This window comes from Oncorhynchus mykiss, chromosome 8, assembly GCF_057628025.1.
Source record: "Oncorhynchus mykiss isolate SJ-2025 chromosome 8, ASM5762802v1, whole genome shotgun sequence".
Lineage (NCBI taxonomy): Eukaryota > Metazoa > Chordata > Actinopteri > Salmoniformes > Salmonidae > Oncorhynchus > Oncorhynchus mykiss.
The window spans coordinates 64,743,964-64,761,262 of record NC_143029.1 but is presented as its reverse complement, the minus strand read 5'-3'; the positions used below and the strand labels follow the sequence as shown (position 1 = coordinate 64,761,262).

General features: G+C 41.3%; 1 protein-coding gene across 1 annotated transcript in view; it reads left to right on the top strand.

The window, feature by feature from the left end:
* Positions 1-1,686: 1,686 nt before the first annotated feature.
* The window catches only part of LOC110530309 (pappalysin-2), an 80,886-nt gene continuing 65,273 nt past the window's right edge, over positions 1,687-17,299 (top strand). The window contains exons 1-4 of the mRNA XM_036985949.2: positions 1,687-2,729; positions 8,203-9,262; positions 13,404-13,552; positions 15,496-15,789. Of these exons, the coding sequence (XP_036841844.2) occupies positions 1,778-2,729; positions 8,203-9,262; positions 13,404-13,552; positions 15,496-15,789 (2,455 nt within the window). The 5' untranslated portion in view covers positions 1,687-1,777. The remainder of the gene's footprint in view (positions 2,730-8,202; positions 9,263-13,403; positions 13,553-15,495; positions 15,790-17,299) is intronic.

The following is a 17,299-nucleotide window of genomic DNA, read 5'->3' as shown; positions in this document are numbered from 1 at the left end:
GTTTTTTACCATACCAATTTTACCCATACATAACAATTTAGGCTATGGAGGAACCTGCACATATGGCATGCTCGTTTTTATTCCAATTAATTAAATAAATAGGTTTATCATTTTTCACGTGTCAAACAGATGTGTGTGAGAGAGTGGTGTTCGTATGGTGTGAGGCTCAGCCAGAATCACTGTTCAATGGCTGTGGTGGGGCACTAGACTGACTATTCATAAAAGTGCCTGAAAAATACAGTTAAGGAGTATGGACAGTGCACACAACTCGACGTCGATGGTGAAGAGTGACTGCCTTGGATAGAGAGGTTTCCTTTCTTTACTAATGTGTGTAGTAGGGGCAGGGTTAGTGATGTCAGTCTGAGAGTAATAGATAAAACGTTTCAGCGCGTTGGTTTGATCTTCTGAATAGGCTATGGAGGAGAGCGAGACTGGCGGTTCATCAGCGCAGAAAATATATCCACAATTTCAAATGGGCATACAAGAGGACTTTACGCGCGCTTGAAGGTGATTTAATGAACAATTTTTTATTTGGAGAGTCTCTTAACAGGACCAGCAGAGCATTTAGTCTGATTCCCATTGATTTGCTCTTGCTTCTTGTCTCATACCTTGCTGTTACTTTTTTTTACCAAATACAGGGAAAGGAAATAGCAAATAAATAACAATAGACAATAGTTGATGGTTAGGTTGACTGTGACTGCATTTAAGGTTTATCTTTCAATAAAGCTTACCTTTACTTTATGTGACTTCATAGTATAGTCCTTGAATGAGAAATATTGGCTTAAAAACTAAAAACCTCAGCCAGCTTGTTCATTGTTTTGGTCACCCCAGCATCCTTCTCACAGGGTGAATTTTAAGTTAACAACAACGGGCACTATCGAAAATAGCGCACAAGGAGGAGATTGGTGGCAAGACCTGAAGGCAAGACATGAACTAACCTTTATTTTGCGCGGAATGGATGAAAACACTGAAATCATCACGTGAATGATCCTATATTTAAAATAATAAAAAGATAAATCCAACCAGGGACAATAGTCTTCCAACTGAATTCTATGGACAAGCAGATCGACTGAAAGTAACCATATTGCACAATTTCATTCCAAATTCAAAATTGATGCTGCAAAATACAGTAGCCTAATGACAATACTTTCATCCTATTCAAACAGGCGGTATTGTGGTAGGTTGCTCTGACCGTCACTTTCCCTAAAAAAGTGTCCAGTTCACAGTGCAGCAGGTTTTAAAGTCGAGTTGATGCGATGCGTGCAGTGGAGGCTAGACGAGAGGCAAGTTGTAGTTTTGTTTAGACCGGCGAAATAGCCAGAAGCTTTTACAAACTAAATATACATTGAACATCCATATGCAACAGCCTGAAGATTTTGCACTCAGTCAATGAAACATACTGCTACAGTTCTCTATTTGAGTGCACTGACAGGCTTCTATTTAGCTACTTTTTGAAGTCTGGAAGGAAAACTGCCATCTTGATGAAAGTATGCATGACACACCTGCCTTGACTGCATTGCACTAAATAGACCAGTCCAAACAAAAATAGGCAATTGCTTTTGCAAAAAATAGGATACCTGTTAAAAAAATTATATATATATTATAATACTATTAGTTGAGAAATACACAGTTCCCCACTTATCACTAGTTTATGTAATGGGGAATAGGGGGTTTAATCACATCTGATCTTGCCGCTGTATTCAACTTTATATTGAAGAAGGCAGGGTTCCAGAACTGAAAACATTCCAAAACAACAATTCCAAATCTAAACTCCAAAATGTTGTTTGTTAGACTACTGGCTGTTGTCCTCATAATGATCAACACATGGCTGCTAAACTCTGCTCAATCAGATCATATCCGAAGATACAAACGCGCAATGGCTCAGAGAGCTGACAGTGAGCTGGCTCACTTAGCAAGTGAACAGTGCAGGTCCACCAGACAACTGAGACAAGCAGCATACTCAGCATCAGTTCCACATCTCCCTCCAGTGGCTCACCCAAGGAGATACACCACAAGGCAAAGTGGTCTCTATCATATAACTCATCTTGAGGAGTCCTTCTGTTCAGGTGGGTGCAATTCTGATGCTAATTCTAACCCGAGACTGGATAGTGCCACTCATTGGGGCAAAGGTGAGAAGAAGGTTAGTCGGGGAAACTCAGAGGCAGTGATACCCAAAGACAAGGAGGAGAGACATGTTAAGATTCTAGGGATGGTCAGTTCTCCTAACCCCAACTTCAACAGAAAGCCTCCCAGTCAGGCTGATGTGACAGTGGACTCAAGTAGTGGCAATGACAAACCAGAGGTTGATGGTGGGCGCTCTGAGGGCCCACACAAGCAGCTGCTGCTCAAAAAGCAGCAGAGAGTTCTGACTGGAAGGGTCCGCCGTACCCTTACAGTCTCAGATGATGAAGACAGTTGGGCAGCTTTCCCTGAGAGCGTAGTAAAGTCCCGCAGGATATTTTCTACATTCCGGCAGCACAGTGACTATTCTGCTGAGATTGAGGACTACCCTGTGGAGCAGGAGGGACCACCTAGCCGCGCCAGCATGTTGTGGGGTGCCCAGATTCCAGACGTCCCCCCTAAGTGGATGTCTGCTTTGTACTTTAGTGGACAGAAGGAACAACTGAGGGTCAATCCAGCAGCTGGCATTGAGCTTCCTCGGGCTAAGTTCAGTGTTGAACTGTGGGTCAACCCAGAGGGTGGGCAGACTAACCCAGCCATCATAGCAGGTGAGTGAAATTCCAAAACCTCTCTCTCCCTATCATTGTTTAAGTGTTAAAAGTGTTAAAAATATCAAATTGAGTATATAGACCACAAATGACATGGTTGGGAAAATGAGAGAAATTGGGAAATCAGCCATTATGAGATGCAAATGGGTTATGGGGGTTAATGTTACAGACACAAATGGCCACCACCTGCAAGCTTGTTGTTTTGACGTCAATTCTTGAGAGGTTTAATGCTCTCAATGCTCTCGGCTACTGAGCAAATAGATTCATAGCCACGTGATGATAACTTCAATTAATACATTTTAAGTTGTCCCAATCATTTGATCTATATAAAAACTATATTCCTAGGTATTTTTGATAAGCATTGAAGTTTTGTCATTTCCTCTGCTGACTGTAGGTGGGATAAATCAAAGGTGTGTTCACGAAAAGTGACAAACTTCAAATAGTAGGAGTAAACTGAAGTGCAAGGTTATGTGGTGGTGTATAGTACTTAAGTAAAAATGATTTAAAGTACTACTTAAGTAGTTTTTTTGTGTATATATAATTAACATTTATATTTTTGACAACTTTAACTTTTCCTCCACTACATTCCTAAAGCAAATAATGTACTTTTTACTCCATACATTTCCCCTGACACCCAAAGTACTCATTACATTTCCAATTCATTCACTTATCAAGAGAACATACCTGATCATCCCTACTGCCTCTGATCAGGTTGTCTCACTTAATACAAATGCTTAGTTTGTAAATCATGTCTGAGTGCTGGAGTGTGCCCCTAGCTAGTGGTAAATTAAAACAACAAGAAAATTGTGCCATTTGGTTTGCTTAATAAAAGGAATTTGACATCATTCATACTTTTACTTTTGATACTTAAGTATATTTAAAACCAAATACTTTTATACTTTTACTCAAGCAGTATTTTACTGAGTGACATTTACTTGATTCATTTTCTATTAAGGTATTTTTACTTTTACTTTTACTCAAATCAAATTTTATTAGTCACATGCACCGAATACAACAGTTTCAACAAAAGATGGATAAGAATAATAGACAAAGGTAACAGGTAATTAAAGAGCAGAAGTAAAATAACAATAGAGAAACTATATACAGTTGGGAACCGAGGCAGAGTCAATGTGCGGGGGCCCAGGTTAGTTGAGGTAGTATGACAACAGAGAGTAGCAGTGGTGTAAAGAGTGGGGGGACACTGCAAATTGTCTGGGTAGCCATTTGACTAGATGTTCAGGAGTCTTGGCTTGGGGGCTTGGGAGTAGAAGCTGTTTAGAAGCCTCATGGACCTAGACTTGGCGCTCCGGTACCGTTTGCCATGCGGTAGCAAAGATAACAGTCTATGACTAGGGTGGCTGGAGTCTCTGACAATTTTTAGGGCTTTCCTCTGACACCGCCTGGTATAGAGGTCCTGGATGGCAGGAACCTTGGCCCCAGTGATGTACTGGGCCGTACACACTAACCCCTGTATTGCCTTGCGGTCGGAGGCCGAACAGTTGCCATACCAGGCAGTGATGCAAACAGTCAGAATGCTCTCGATGGTGTAGCTGTAGAACCTTTTGAGGATCTGAGGACCCATGCCAAATCTATTTAGTCTCCTGAAGGGGAATAGGTTTTGTCGTTGTCACGTTCTGACCTTAGTTCCTTTATTACGTCTTTGTGTTAGTTTGGTCAGGGCGTGAGTTGGGGTGGGTAGTCTATGTTGTTTTTTCTATGTGGTTATATTTATATGTGTTTGGCCTGTTATGGTTCTCAATCAGAGGCAGGTGTCGTTCGTTGTCTCTGATTGAGAATCATACTTAGGTAGCCTGTTTTCCCCATTTTGGTTGTGGGTGTTTGCTTTCTGTTTTTGTGTCTGCAACCAGACAGAACTGTTTCGGTTGTTCTCTGTATTTTGTTAATCAGTGTTCAGTTCCATTATTAAAAGTATGAACCCGTACCACGCTGCACCTTGGTCCTCACCTTCTTCCACCTACGACAGCCGTTACAGTCGTGCCCTCTTCAAGACTGTCTAAGTGTGCTTGGACCATATTAGTTTGTTGGTGATGTGGACACCAGGAAACCTGAAGCTCTCAAACTGCTACATTACAGTTGTTATCTACCCTTACCACCTGGGGACTGCCCGTCAGGAAGTCCAGGATCCAGTTGCAGAGGGAGATGTTTAGTCCCAGGGTCCTTAGCTTATTGATGAGCTTTGAGGGCACTATGGTGTTGAACGCTGAGCTGTAGTCAATGAATAGCATTCTCACATAGGTGTTGCTTTTGTCCAGGTGGGAAAGGGCAATGTGGAGTGCAATAGAGATTGCATCATCTGTGGATCAGTTGGGGAGGTATGCAAATTGGAGTGGGTCTTGGGTTTCTGGGATGATGGTGTTGATGTGAGCCATGACCAGCTTTTCAAAGCACTTCATGGCTACAGACGTGAGTGCTACGGGTCGGCAGTCATTTAGGCAGGTTACCTTAGTGTTTTTGGGCACATGGACAATGGTGGTCTGCTTAAAACATGTTGGTATTACAGACTCGGACAGGGAGAGGTTGACAATGTCAGTGAAGACACTTTCCAGTTGGTCAGTGCATGCTCGCAGTACACGTCCTGGTAATCCGTCTGGCCTTGCGGCCTTTTGAATGATGACCTGTTTAAAGGTCTTACTACGGAGAGTGGTATCACACAGTCTTCTGGAACAGCTGGTGCTCTCATGCATGATTCAGTGTTATTTCCCTCGAAGCGAGCATAGAAGAAGTTTAGCTCGTCTGGTCGGCTCTTGTCACTGGGCAGCTCTCGGCTGTGCTTCCCTTTGTAGTCTGTAATCGTTTGCGAGCCCTGACACATCTGACAAGTGTCAGAGCCGGTGTAGTACGATTCTTATTCCTGTATTGATGCTTTGCCTATTTTATGGTTCGTCTGAGGGGATAGCGGGATTTCTTATAAGCTCCCGCTCCTTGAAAGCGACAGCTCTAGCCTTTAGCTCAGTGCGGATGTTGCCTGTAATCCATGGCTTCTGGTTGGGGTATGTACTGTACGGTCACTGTGGTGATGACGTCATCAATGCACTTATTGATGAAGCCAATAACTGATGTGGTGTACTCCTCAATGCCATCGAAGGAATCCCAGAACATATTCAGTCTGTGCTAGCAAAACAGTCCTGTTGCTTAGCATCTGCTTCCTCTGACCACTTTGTTATTGATCTAGTCACTGGTGCTTCCTGCTTTAATTTTTGTTTGTAAGCGGGAATCAGGAGAATATAATCATGGTCCGATTTGCCAAATGGAGGGCGAGGGAGAGCTTTGTATGCGTCTCTGTGTGTGGAGTATAGGTGGTCCAGAGTTCTTTTTCCTCTGGTTGCACATTCAGCCAGCCTGCTGATAGAAATTTGTTAAAATGGATTTAAGTTTCCCTGCATTAAAGTCCCCTGCTACTAGGAGCGCCGCCTCTGGGTGAGCGTTTTCTTGTTTGCTTATGGCAGAATACAGCTCATTCAGTGCTGTCTTAGTGCCAGCCTCTGACTGTGGTGGTATGTAAAACAGCTACAAAGAATACAGATGAAAACTCTCTCGGTAGGTAGTGTGGTCTACAGCTTATCATAAGATACTCTACCTCAGGTGAGCAATAGCTCGAGACTTCCTTAGATATCGTGCACCAACTGTTGTTTACAAAAATACACAGACTGCCACCCCTTGTCTTACCAGACGCCACTGTTCTCAAGTATGACAATTGGGTACTTTTCACACCACTGTATAGATCAAATTGTTATTGATAGTGTAGCCTTAGTCTCCTCGTATCCTGCAGGCAATATACCGACTCTAGCCTATTGCTGCATTCATAACCAAGTGGGAAGGTGGTAATTACCAGTTGTGAAGTCATAAATACCATTTGGATGCATTCATGTGCTAATGGTCCACAAGCTGCGTCAACCATAAACTAAAAGTACAGCTATCATGCTTGTAAACCAATTATATTGTTCAAAAGCCATATTAATAGATTGCTTTTTTATAAATTATGTTTTTTTGATTACACTTAACAGCTGAAAATGCATTTGGGAGAAGTCGGAGCTCAGGTTTTCCCAGGGTTTCCCACTTTGAAATTACGAGTTGGACGGGCATTCAAGTGGATTTTTCCTAGTCATATGTGGTTAATACCACCGTCCCACTTGGTTATGAATGCAGCATAACAGCAGGATAAGGCTAAGGTTTGAAGGAAATATGATATAGGCAATATGAATTCATTGGTTCACTGTAAACGAATATAGAAAATCAATAAAGAAATCAAAATTCTATTTTGATTGAAATAACAGAAGTTGGATGTCAGAAATGGGATGCCATTTATTGAATGATGTAGAAAATAGCCAGGAGCAATGATTGAACCAGGACCTTACACATGTAAAACTAACATGCCGGTGAAGGGGGTTAGGCAACCACAAAGTCCACAAGAGGTACAATGCCTGCAGGTTTTCATCCTTTTCTTTTATTAAGGACTGTAGGAAGCAGGTGGTTAGATTCTCTGACCAATGACATCAATTGCTCAATTAAGGCTAATTTCCAATTGAGCCAGCAGCATATGAGGCGTTTGCCATGAATGCGGTCTCTGCGAATGCGGGAACATTGCCTTTAAAAGTTGCATAGCCGACAAAGCACGATCGGATTGAATCCCGGCCTAAGAATCATGAAGAATAGAACAGCCCTTACCAACTCATCTATGCCATTGCAATTCTGAAAATATCCACACTTAGCCACAACAGGTGTGAATATAGTTGTGTTTAGTCGGGCTGTAGCTACACATCTTTTCAGAAGAGCTCATGTTTCCACCTCCTTTCCCTCTTAAAATGTTTTATTTTGTATTTGTTTTCCTCTTCAAATGTCACTTATATTAATCATGGTCTACAAGCTTTAAGCTTTGGCCTAAATCTTTAGTGAACCCTATTTGACAATTAGTGTATTCCGCATTTATATAATCACATTTGTTTTTCTATTACAATTTCTATAAAAATGTATCATAGTGTTTTACCAGATAAGCACGACAGACTAGTTTTATTCTGTACTATTATAAATCCGGCCCTCTATTGTTGCCAGATTATAGTATCAAGACTTTTATTTGGCAGAGATGCTGGGTTCTAACCACTACTTTGAGGGAATTAAATTTTAACCATGAAATTGGCCCATCCTCCTAAGGGATATTTTGTTACAATTACCCAGATTTGCTTTCAATGTCCAAAAACATTTCTGAGTTTTTGTGTGTACAGTGTGAATGGAATGAGGGTGAAGGGGTTCCCTGACCTTTAGCTGTCCCAGCATAGAACATCTGGAAGCCAGATGTGATTTTCTCTTCCTGAGAAACAGCTGGGAATCAGTGCCTTCGTTTAGGGAAATACCTTCAACCCCACAACTCTCTGGGTAGTCTGGCTTTAATTACATTGAAAGAGGATGCTCAATGTTTGTCTTTTTGCAAAATAATATTTGTATTTCTTTTGTGCAGGGGTTTTTGACAACTGCTCCCACTCCTTAAGTGAGAAAGGATGGTCCGTAGGTATTCGCACAGTAAAGCCCGGTGGAAGAAAAGATGCCAGATTCTTTTTTACACTCCGTACAGACCGAGCTCCCAAAGCTACGACTATCTATGGGCATCAGCGCTACCACCCTAACTCCTGGACTCACCTGATGGCCAGCTACAATGGCCACAGGATGAAGCTCTACATAGATGGTGCCAAGGTTGGGGAGAGCAGTTTGCAGTCTGGTAACCTCTACAGCCCGTTCATGGAGACTTGTCGAATACTTCTTCTAGGTGGGGACCAGTCAGACCTTGGGCACAACTTCCGAGGGCACATCGGAGGCATTGTGTTATGGGTGCTCCCCCGCACTCACGAGGACCTCCTTAAAGGGCCTTCTCGGATTGATAAGAGGGAACCAAACCTCGCTCTCTGGGCGGACTTCTCCGAGATAGAGCAACAGTGGAGTCCTCATAAGGAGGGCTACCACCCATCCATAGTCATCATCCCTATCCCTGAGCAGGAGCATGTGTCCCCCTTTCTGCCCCCTCCCTGTGGATTAACAACCTGTGACAACACAGACATCATCCTAGGCTACAATAACCACTGGCAGCTGCGCACAGAGAAAAGGATCCGCTACCGTATTGTCAACATCTGTAACGATGACGGAAGTCGTCCCACTGTCTCTCAGGCCCAGATCCAGATGCAGCACCAGGCACTTGTCGAAGCCTTCCAGTCCTACAACATCAGCTTGGAGCTGAGCACGCATACTGTCCAGAACACATCTGTACGCCAGCGCTTCATCCTCAGCAACTGCCGGATCAGTAAGATTGGTAACAGACACTGTGACGCGGAGTGTGACCACCCACTGACGGGCCACGATGGTGGGGACTGTCTGCGTCTGGGGCCCTGCTACAACTGGAAGAGGAGGGACGGGGTCTGCAACACAGAGTGCAACAGCATCCATTACGACTATGATGATGGAGACTGTTGTGATCCTGAGGTCACGGATGTCCTGAAGACATGCTTCGATCCAGAGTCCCCAGATAGGTGAGACATTTCTTTTCAATTAGTATTTGTCAGGGATCCTTAATCCTGCTCCAAGAGAGCCACAGCAGTACTGCAGGTGTTTGTCCCAACAGAAACACAGATTCCTCTAATCAAGGTGTTGAAGATCAGTTGAATGGTTGAAAATGTATATACAGTTGCTGCTTTGGGAAATTGTCCCAATTGTCTGAACGTATGAATTAGTCACAAACAATACCTTTATGGATATTGTGGTCCAGAGCCATCTTCTATCTAATTTCCAATTAAATTAATGGGTTTATATTGGTGTTCTTTACTAGTTCTGACAAATAAAAAAGTGCTGGGTCTGTCATCCTTAGCCTCCCTTAGCTACTGCAACCAGAAAAGTGGTGCCTGCCCTTGGATTTATTGGACTTTGTGGATGTTGTGAGTTTAATGATAATGACAGTAATGATATTGAGGCTCTACGTAGGCATTGGGAGTTTAACGCCTTCTCTCTCAATTCACAGTTTCACATAGTTTCAGAAACTGTTCCAGAGTATCAATGTGTGTGCTTCACATGTTGTCTAATACCCATACCCTAACAAAACAAAGTACCCCGAACTAAAGAGGCCTTCTTTGTTTTGTTAGGGTATGTGTATTAGACAACATGTGAAGCACACACATTGATACTCTGGAACAGTTTCTGAAAGCATGTGAAACTGTGAATTGAGAGAGAAGCCAAAGTATACACGTATTATTGCTAAACAACGAAACCAGAAGTCTCTTCCGCTCCGTTCTATTATTTTTGACAGGCAGACTTATCTGGGTTTCAAACAAAATGCATGATGTCTTGCCATAATGTCGTTCTTCGTTAGTTGTGCACAGCATGTAGGTAGAAATTCTTAACCTGCGATTGTTGTCTGACACAAATCAATCGACCATCTAATATACAGTATACTGTGCATGTTTGAGTTTACGATGCATTGCATAGGATTATAGACTGCTTAAAATGTGTTACAATTTCTTGAAGAATACAATTTCCTGTAGATTATATAGTCTTTCGTCATGTTTTTTTGTAATATAAACTTAAAAGTTATTTTAAGGATCAAAATGTACTGGTGATAACGTTCCCAAACTTATAGCTGGTGATTATGGTCTTGTAAATGCTATTGATAAGATAATTAAACATTTTAATTTGAAGCAATATTGCAATGAGTTTGGGGTACCTGTCCAACAGAACCAGTGACTTTCTCTTCACAAGTCGGCATACTGTATTAGTAGTTTCCTTTTTGGTAGTGTGTCTTTTAGGTAGGGGGTGTTCAGACAGAGTTCCTAAACTGTTCATAATTAATTCCCTCAGATTGGGCACTAACAATACATTCGGAGTACAATCAGTCAATGTGTTGTTTTGCACAGAGAGGGGGGGCTGGTATTTGTACTTTACAGAGCAACAATATCAGCTAAAAAGCCAGGCCCGAGACGGATATAAAAGTAAGTGTCAGGAAGGCATGAGCGTAGAACTGACTTCTGATTTATAGCTTGCAATGATGTAATCTCTCTCAGTTACTTGCCAAAGTTTTTCCTACCTCTGACCATTCACTTAAACTGTATGAATTGCGAATCCACCATAGATGCAAATGCTTAATAAGACACGGCTTTCTGGAATATCTGCAGTGTAGCCTAGGTCTTTAAAAGGTCCTAACCTGAGCTGGTTGGAAGAGTGCAATCCCTGGACTGCAATCCAGAGTTTTAGGAGAATTAGTGCAGGGATGACATTTTGATGGCATTTGTAGAGAGTACAATTTTATGTTTGGGTCTGGGATTTTGGTATTTTTCTGTCTGAGTTATTGTCCAGGTATCTGCAGCTGGGCAATAGAACTCAATCCCTAGCCAATTGCTGTCACTACACAAATTTGTTGTTCAAGCAGACAGAGAGACAGCCATGAGGAATGGCCAGGTACATGAAGATTTTGGCCACACATGACAGAGAAAGGAAAAATGAGGAGGACATTTTAGCCATTAATGCTAGGATATTCCCCTGCCGCTGAGGGGATCCAGAACTGGTGGTTTGAATCCGTTTGCAAGGCAAACTAGGTGGTTCTCAAAAATCCCTTTTTCTCCAACAATGAAAGGACATTTGGAAAAAGTTACATGGCCTTTGAGAACAGTTCTAATGTCCCAGTTCAGATTTTAAATATAATTCTATCAAATTTGTGCAGAAAATATTTTTTTAGAAAGTAGGCCTACTGTATTACGTAATGTAATAACCCCTTTCCAGGTGTATTTTTTGAAGGGCCAGTGTTGCAAGAAGTTTGGCTATGAATATTAGAGTTCTCAACTGACTGAATTGTGTCCATAGCTATATTGAATGGATTCTACCAACCAAAATATTGCTTCATAATGTAGAATTCAAAATGAACAACCAATACTTTATTATTAAAAACGATCAATCCATTGTTTATATTTAATATGTTATATGTATTATGAAACTCATTTGACCTAATGCTGAATTGGAGCACTCAAGCAGATTGACACAGTGTTTGCTTGTTTAATGAAAACTGGATGTAAGGCAAACTACACTTGGTCAGTTCTTGGGTGGAACACATCCAAGAAACAGTAGGTGGTTCAACTAATGGGCTAGACCCTTTGGCAGGTTTCAAAAGAGTATTAACACTCATACCTTTTCAAACGAATGGGCCAGTGATAGGTGGAAAGGCTTTCCAGCTATAAAAGCAAAAGAGAAAAATGACATGTGACATAATCTAGCGTTTAAAAAAAAGTTAACTTCACACATCAAAGCAGTTCTATGGCAATCTATCACAGTTGGGAGTGGGGGGAAGTGGAAGGTAGTGGTTTCATGTAGCTACCCGAACCAATTCAAACAATGTTGTTTTGGAAGTAGTAGAATTGGATGTAGAAGGAGAGAAGTGGAAATGAACTCCCAGATGAGCTACTTTCTCATCAGGAGCTCCTCTGACTAGACTACATGACTTGAATGTTACCAAACAAATTATTGTACTGTCTACTTTCTCCGTTGAGTACCACAACATACTGTAGGACTTTTTCATTACGATGTCATGGGATCCGATCTACAGTCATGTCCATAACTATTGGCACCCTTGATAAAGATGAGCAAAAAAACACGATAAAATAAATACAAATACTGAGCTATTTTGTATGCTCAAAGACATTTAATATATTTAGTTAAAAAATGTATCGAACAAATCTAAAAAAACATTGGCAGCCCTATACTTCAGCACACTCCAAATGCGAGGATAACGACGCTGAGTCTTTTTCTAAAAACAATTATGATATTTGAGAACACATTGGGAGGGATCTTAGACTATTCCTTCATGCAGAATCTTTCCAGATCCTTGATATATGCTTTCTCTGCGGTTAAGGACTGCCAAGTTTCAGCCTCCTGTCAGAGACAACCAGGTTTTTGGCTAAAATGTCCTGTTATTTTCCTGGTCAAGTTCATGATTCCGTTGACTTTAACAAGGGCCATAGGACCAGGCCATAGGATCTTTGATAATAAGGGACTATTTTGCTTCCAGTGGTCCTGGGGCCCTTGTTAAGGTCAACGGCATCATAAACATTTTAGCCAAAAACCGTGTTGCTTCTGCCAGGAGGCTGAAACTTGGCCGCAAATGGGTCTTTCAGCAATAAGATAACCTGAAGCACACCAAAATCTACAATGAAATTGTTAATTGGCCACAAAATCAACATTTTGCAATGTCTATCTCAGTCTCCAGACTTGAACCACATTGAAAACCTGGGGTTAATATGGGTGCCAATAATCTTTACCCGTATCTTTTTAGATTTTTAAAAATTACTTGTTGAACAAAATATCTTTCTCAGAGCAATTGTGTTAGTATAACATTATCATTTCCATAGCATACTTTATAGCTTAATATTTGTTTTATTTATTTCATACAGTATTTTTTCCTAACCTTTAACATTGATGTCAATAATTGTGGACCTGACTGTGTGTGTGTGTATCTGGGAGTTCATTAATTCTACACCTGTGTTGTCTGATATTTTCACATGGTATTTGAAACTGTATACCGTTGCTATTTACAATAGGATTGTGTGAGCAAACTGTCCAATTGCCCTAGACTAAAAGCAGGGAATGCAAGATTTTCTTTATTCTAATGACATATACTTCTTCTCTTTTCTGCAGAGCCTATATGAGTGTGAAGGAACTGAAAGAGTTGTTACACCTGAGCAGCACAGACACCCTAAATGTTTTCTTTGCCAACAACTCAGCCCGTGAAGAGTTAGCAGGGGCTGCAACCTGGCCATGGGCAAAGGAGGCCCTCAACCATCAGGGTAAGCTACTGCTACACCCCTTCCTTCTGTCTTCACCTGAATCAAACACAAAAGACATTGAGCTACAAAATGATATGCATGCTATAACATGCCAAACGGGATTACATGGCCTTCTATTAGGTTAGAAAGTACACACAAAAGTTACACAAAGTAAAATGCAGAAGAGGAGAAGGTAGGCATTGTCTTCAGATTCTCTCTCTCCCCCTCTCCCTCACTCTCTCCATTCTTCACTCTCCCCATCACTCTCCTCATCTCTTGCCCTCCACTCTTTGATCTCAGTATTAGCTGTAACAAGATGAATTAGCCTTAATCCAGGGTAGAAAACACTTGCAGCATGCATAGATTTCCTGGCAGATTGCCTCCGAATCATTAGGACTTTCCACTGTAAAGACAACCCCAACAACAACCAAACAAAAACATTGTTACTGTTTTCAATCGCTCATTAAAGCTAAGAGTTTTCTCCTCACATCTAGTTATTTAATAAATCCCAACTTTACCTGAAGTGGAAATGTATTACTCTAATTGGTTTGGACTGGTATTATTTTGTCTGTGTATTGCTAATGGAATTGTTCTACCCCAATAAGAAACACTGCGTTACAGTCAAGTTGCTTCTTGTAAATTATCCTTAAATATCTTATATCCTCTTCTGTGTATTCTCTTCCATCTACTGAAGAGCTGTAAATCACTCAGTAAGAGTGCTTGGCCGGGGAGTGAAACCCCTTTAAAGTATTATTCTCCGTTCAATCAGGTTTGTTGTTTTGCTCCCTCTGGGTTGCGTCTTACCTCCTGGCACATTCATTATGGGCCCTGGGCATGGCGTTCGGTGCATTCCAGCACAGATGTCCTTTTCTTCTTCCTCAGGGTTGAACTGCATCAACAAGCCAGTCAGTGTTTTGGGCTGGGCTTTCTCTGATACAGTATGTCCCTTATGGACCACCGTCTTGCAGGTTTCCATCCCCTCTTTGAACCCCACAGCTCCCTGAAGTGAGGATATTTCACTCAAAGCCACATCGTTCAATATGATGACAGTAAGTGGTTGAATGATACAGGGAAAGATGCAGTGGTGCCACGACTGTAAGAGAGAAGAGAAACTTTATAGTGTCAATTGTGTAGTTACTTTTCCCTGTCTTATTTTTTAATTAACGGTTAAGCTTGTATATGAGACCTGATGATTTATGTCTGAGGACAAATCATGAGAACAGCCTTACAGTCAGGAAGTCTTGGTCTGACAAGCAGGTCCTCTCCCAATTTACTCCCAATTGCACCAGAATATATTCTCCACCGAATTGAATGTTGAAGCAAAGCCCTGCATACATCTGTCATTGTTTACAGGCTAAATGTGCTATTAAAGTGAAGTTGTCTCAACGGGCACAGCAGAGGTCCTCACAAATTGAATAGTGCTTCTAATTAGAAAACAAATAGCATGTTTATTCTATTCCAGTTCTTAAGGTTTTTTAACGGGCAATAATCTCTGCCTCCATACTCCATAAATTACATGATAAGAAATTATGCAAATTATTTCCAGGATAGCACTATACTTGTTTCTTACATGATGAGTTTAAAACTGCTGAAGGTTTGCCTCGTCTTTAAGTGGTTATAAATGGCACATCGTTTAGGGTTTTTATGACATTAGTTGGTTCTAAATCCAAATGTTAACATGCTATTACTCAGAGGGCTTGTGTTTGACTGTTTGTCTGAGATGGCAAGCTTGACTAATTAGTCAATAAACACACCAAAAAAACATTGAAAGAAGTTGACATAGAGATTGTGTCTGATTCATCTTTGCCCCCCAAAAAACATGTCCCACTGTGATCATGGAGTAGATCTGGGATGGAAGTTATTTACAGGCTCTAGGATTATTTGAGAAGCAACAAAGGCAGACTATTTCAGCAATCTCACCACCTGTTGAGTTCTGTTCAATAACTATATCATCCTATCCACAGGTGGAATGGTGATGAATCCATCCTACTTCGGCACCATCGGACACAATAACACAATGATCCATGAGATGGGCCATATCTTCGGACTGTACCATGTCTTCAAGGGGGTCAGTGAGCGGGAGTCCTGTGATGACCCCTGTCAGGAGACCACTCCCTCCATGGAGACAGGAGACCTATGTGCAGACACGGCCCCTACACCCAAGTCTAAGGCCTGCCACGACCCTGGTCATGTCAATGACACCTGTGGGATAACGCTCTACCAGGACACACCGTACAACAACTACATGAGTTACACAGGTAGGTCAACTGTAACCTCTCTGCAATGCAGTCAGCATCAGCTAGGCTGTGTCCCAAATGGCACTCTTATTCCCTTCATAGAACACTACTTCTGACCAGATCACTATGGGCCCTGGTCAAAAGTAGTGAACTGTATAGGGAATAGGGTGCCATTTGGGGCACATCCCTAAAATTAGGCAGTGGTGCCATACTCCTACTGCAAGACCACAAATGTCTACAGCAGGGGTAGGCAACTAGCTACAGGATGATTTTTTGGGGGGAATAATTTGAATAATTTGTACACTGCAAGTTGACCACAGCTAAGCCCAAAACATTTATTTGAAAATAACAATAATTTCATACCTTGATTACATTGAGAGACGATCACGTGTATTTTTTTATTTGTGGAAATACTTGGGAACAGATTTCCTAACAAACACATTTCTTGCTGAATTCCTGGTGATTTTACAGTATTTTTTTAAAACCAAAACTTAAATCCCTCCTGGTCTACTGTGTATGTGATCTTAAATCCAAGTGTATTTAGTTTGGACTATGGATTGCATAGTATGCCTAATTCATCCATGTCAAATGAGTGATCAAAATTCACTTGCTTCTTAAAGGAAAAATCCACCCAAAACAAATTCCTTTAATTTATAGTGTTAAATAATACTAATATGTGAGAACAATATTTCATTGTGGAAATCTGTTGCAGCTCAAGTCTACAAAATCCACAATGCAATAATCTCTCTATGGGCTTATTGGCTAGCTACCTAGGTGGCTAGCTACAGTAGCAAACGTAGCTACACACAATAATACCAAAGAAAATACCAGCATGTAAAGTAGCTACTTAGCTGTAAACCGCCTAAACATACTGCACTTTCAATTTAGGAGTCTACAATCTCACTAAAATCTCAAATTTAACCTGCAGATCGATGTGGTTCACAGAGTGGAGTCTGACGTTCACAACGGCAGATATACTTTTGTGGAGATGGGAAATGTTGCCCATGCTACGTCAACGGGCCGTGCGGTGCATTCTGGGTGATTCTGGGACAAGGAGCGCTCTCCTTCAAGGAGTGAATGGGAGTCTATTGGGTGCTAGCTCAAAAACCCAACATTAGCATGAATTTCCTCAACAAGAAATACAAAATTACAAATATTTGCTACTTGTAATATCGTATAGCTTTGGAATCATGACATTATGTACTTTCGAGTAAATTATTAAAGCATGTTTCTCGACATATACACTGACTTTGAGAATGGATTGTGTGACAATTAGCTTAGCAAACATGTGACGCAGTATGACAACTTGAACGCGATTGTTCGACAGTCTGCTGGGGGGGGGCGTTATACGTTCCTTCATTCATTCTCCTTTCTATAATATCTCTGGCAACGGCACCATGCAATGCACCCTGGACTAAAGGGGCAGATAAAAAGGAAAAATGTGCTAGAACCTCCGTTAAATTATAAATTTTTCTAGGTAGGAATATTACAAAAATATGATCAATGACTCATTCGAGAGAAGACATGCTCC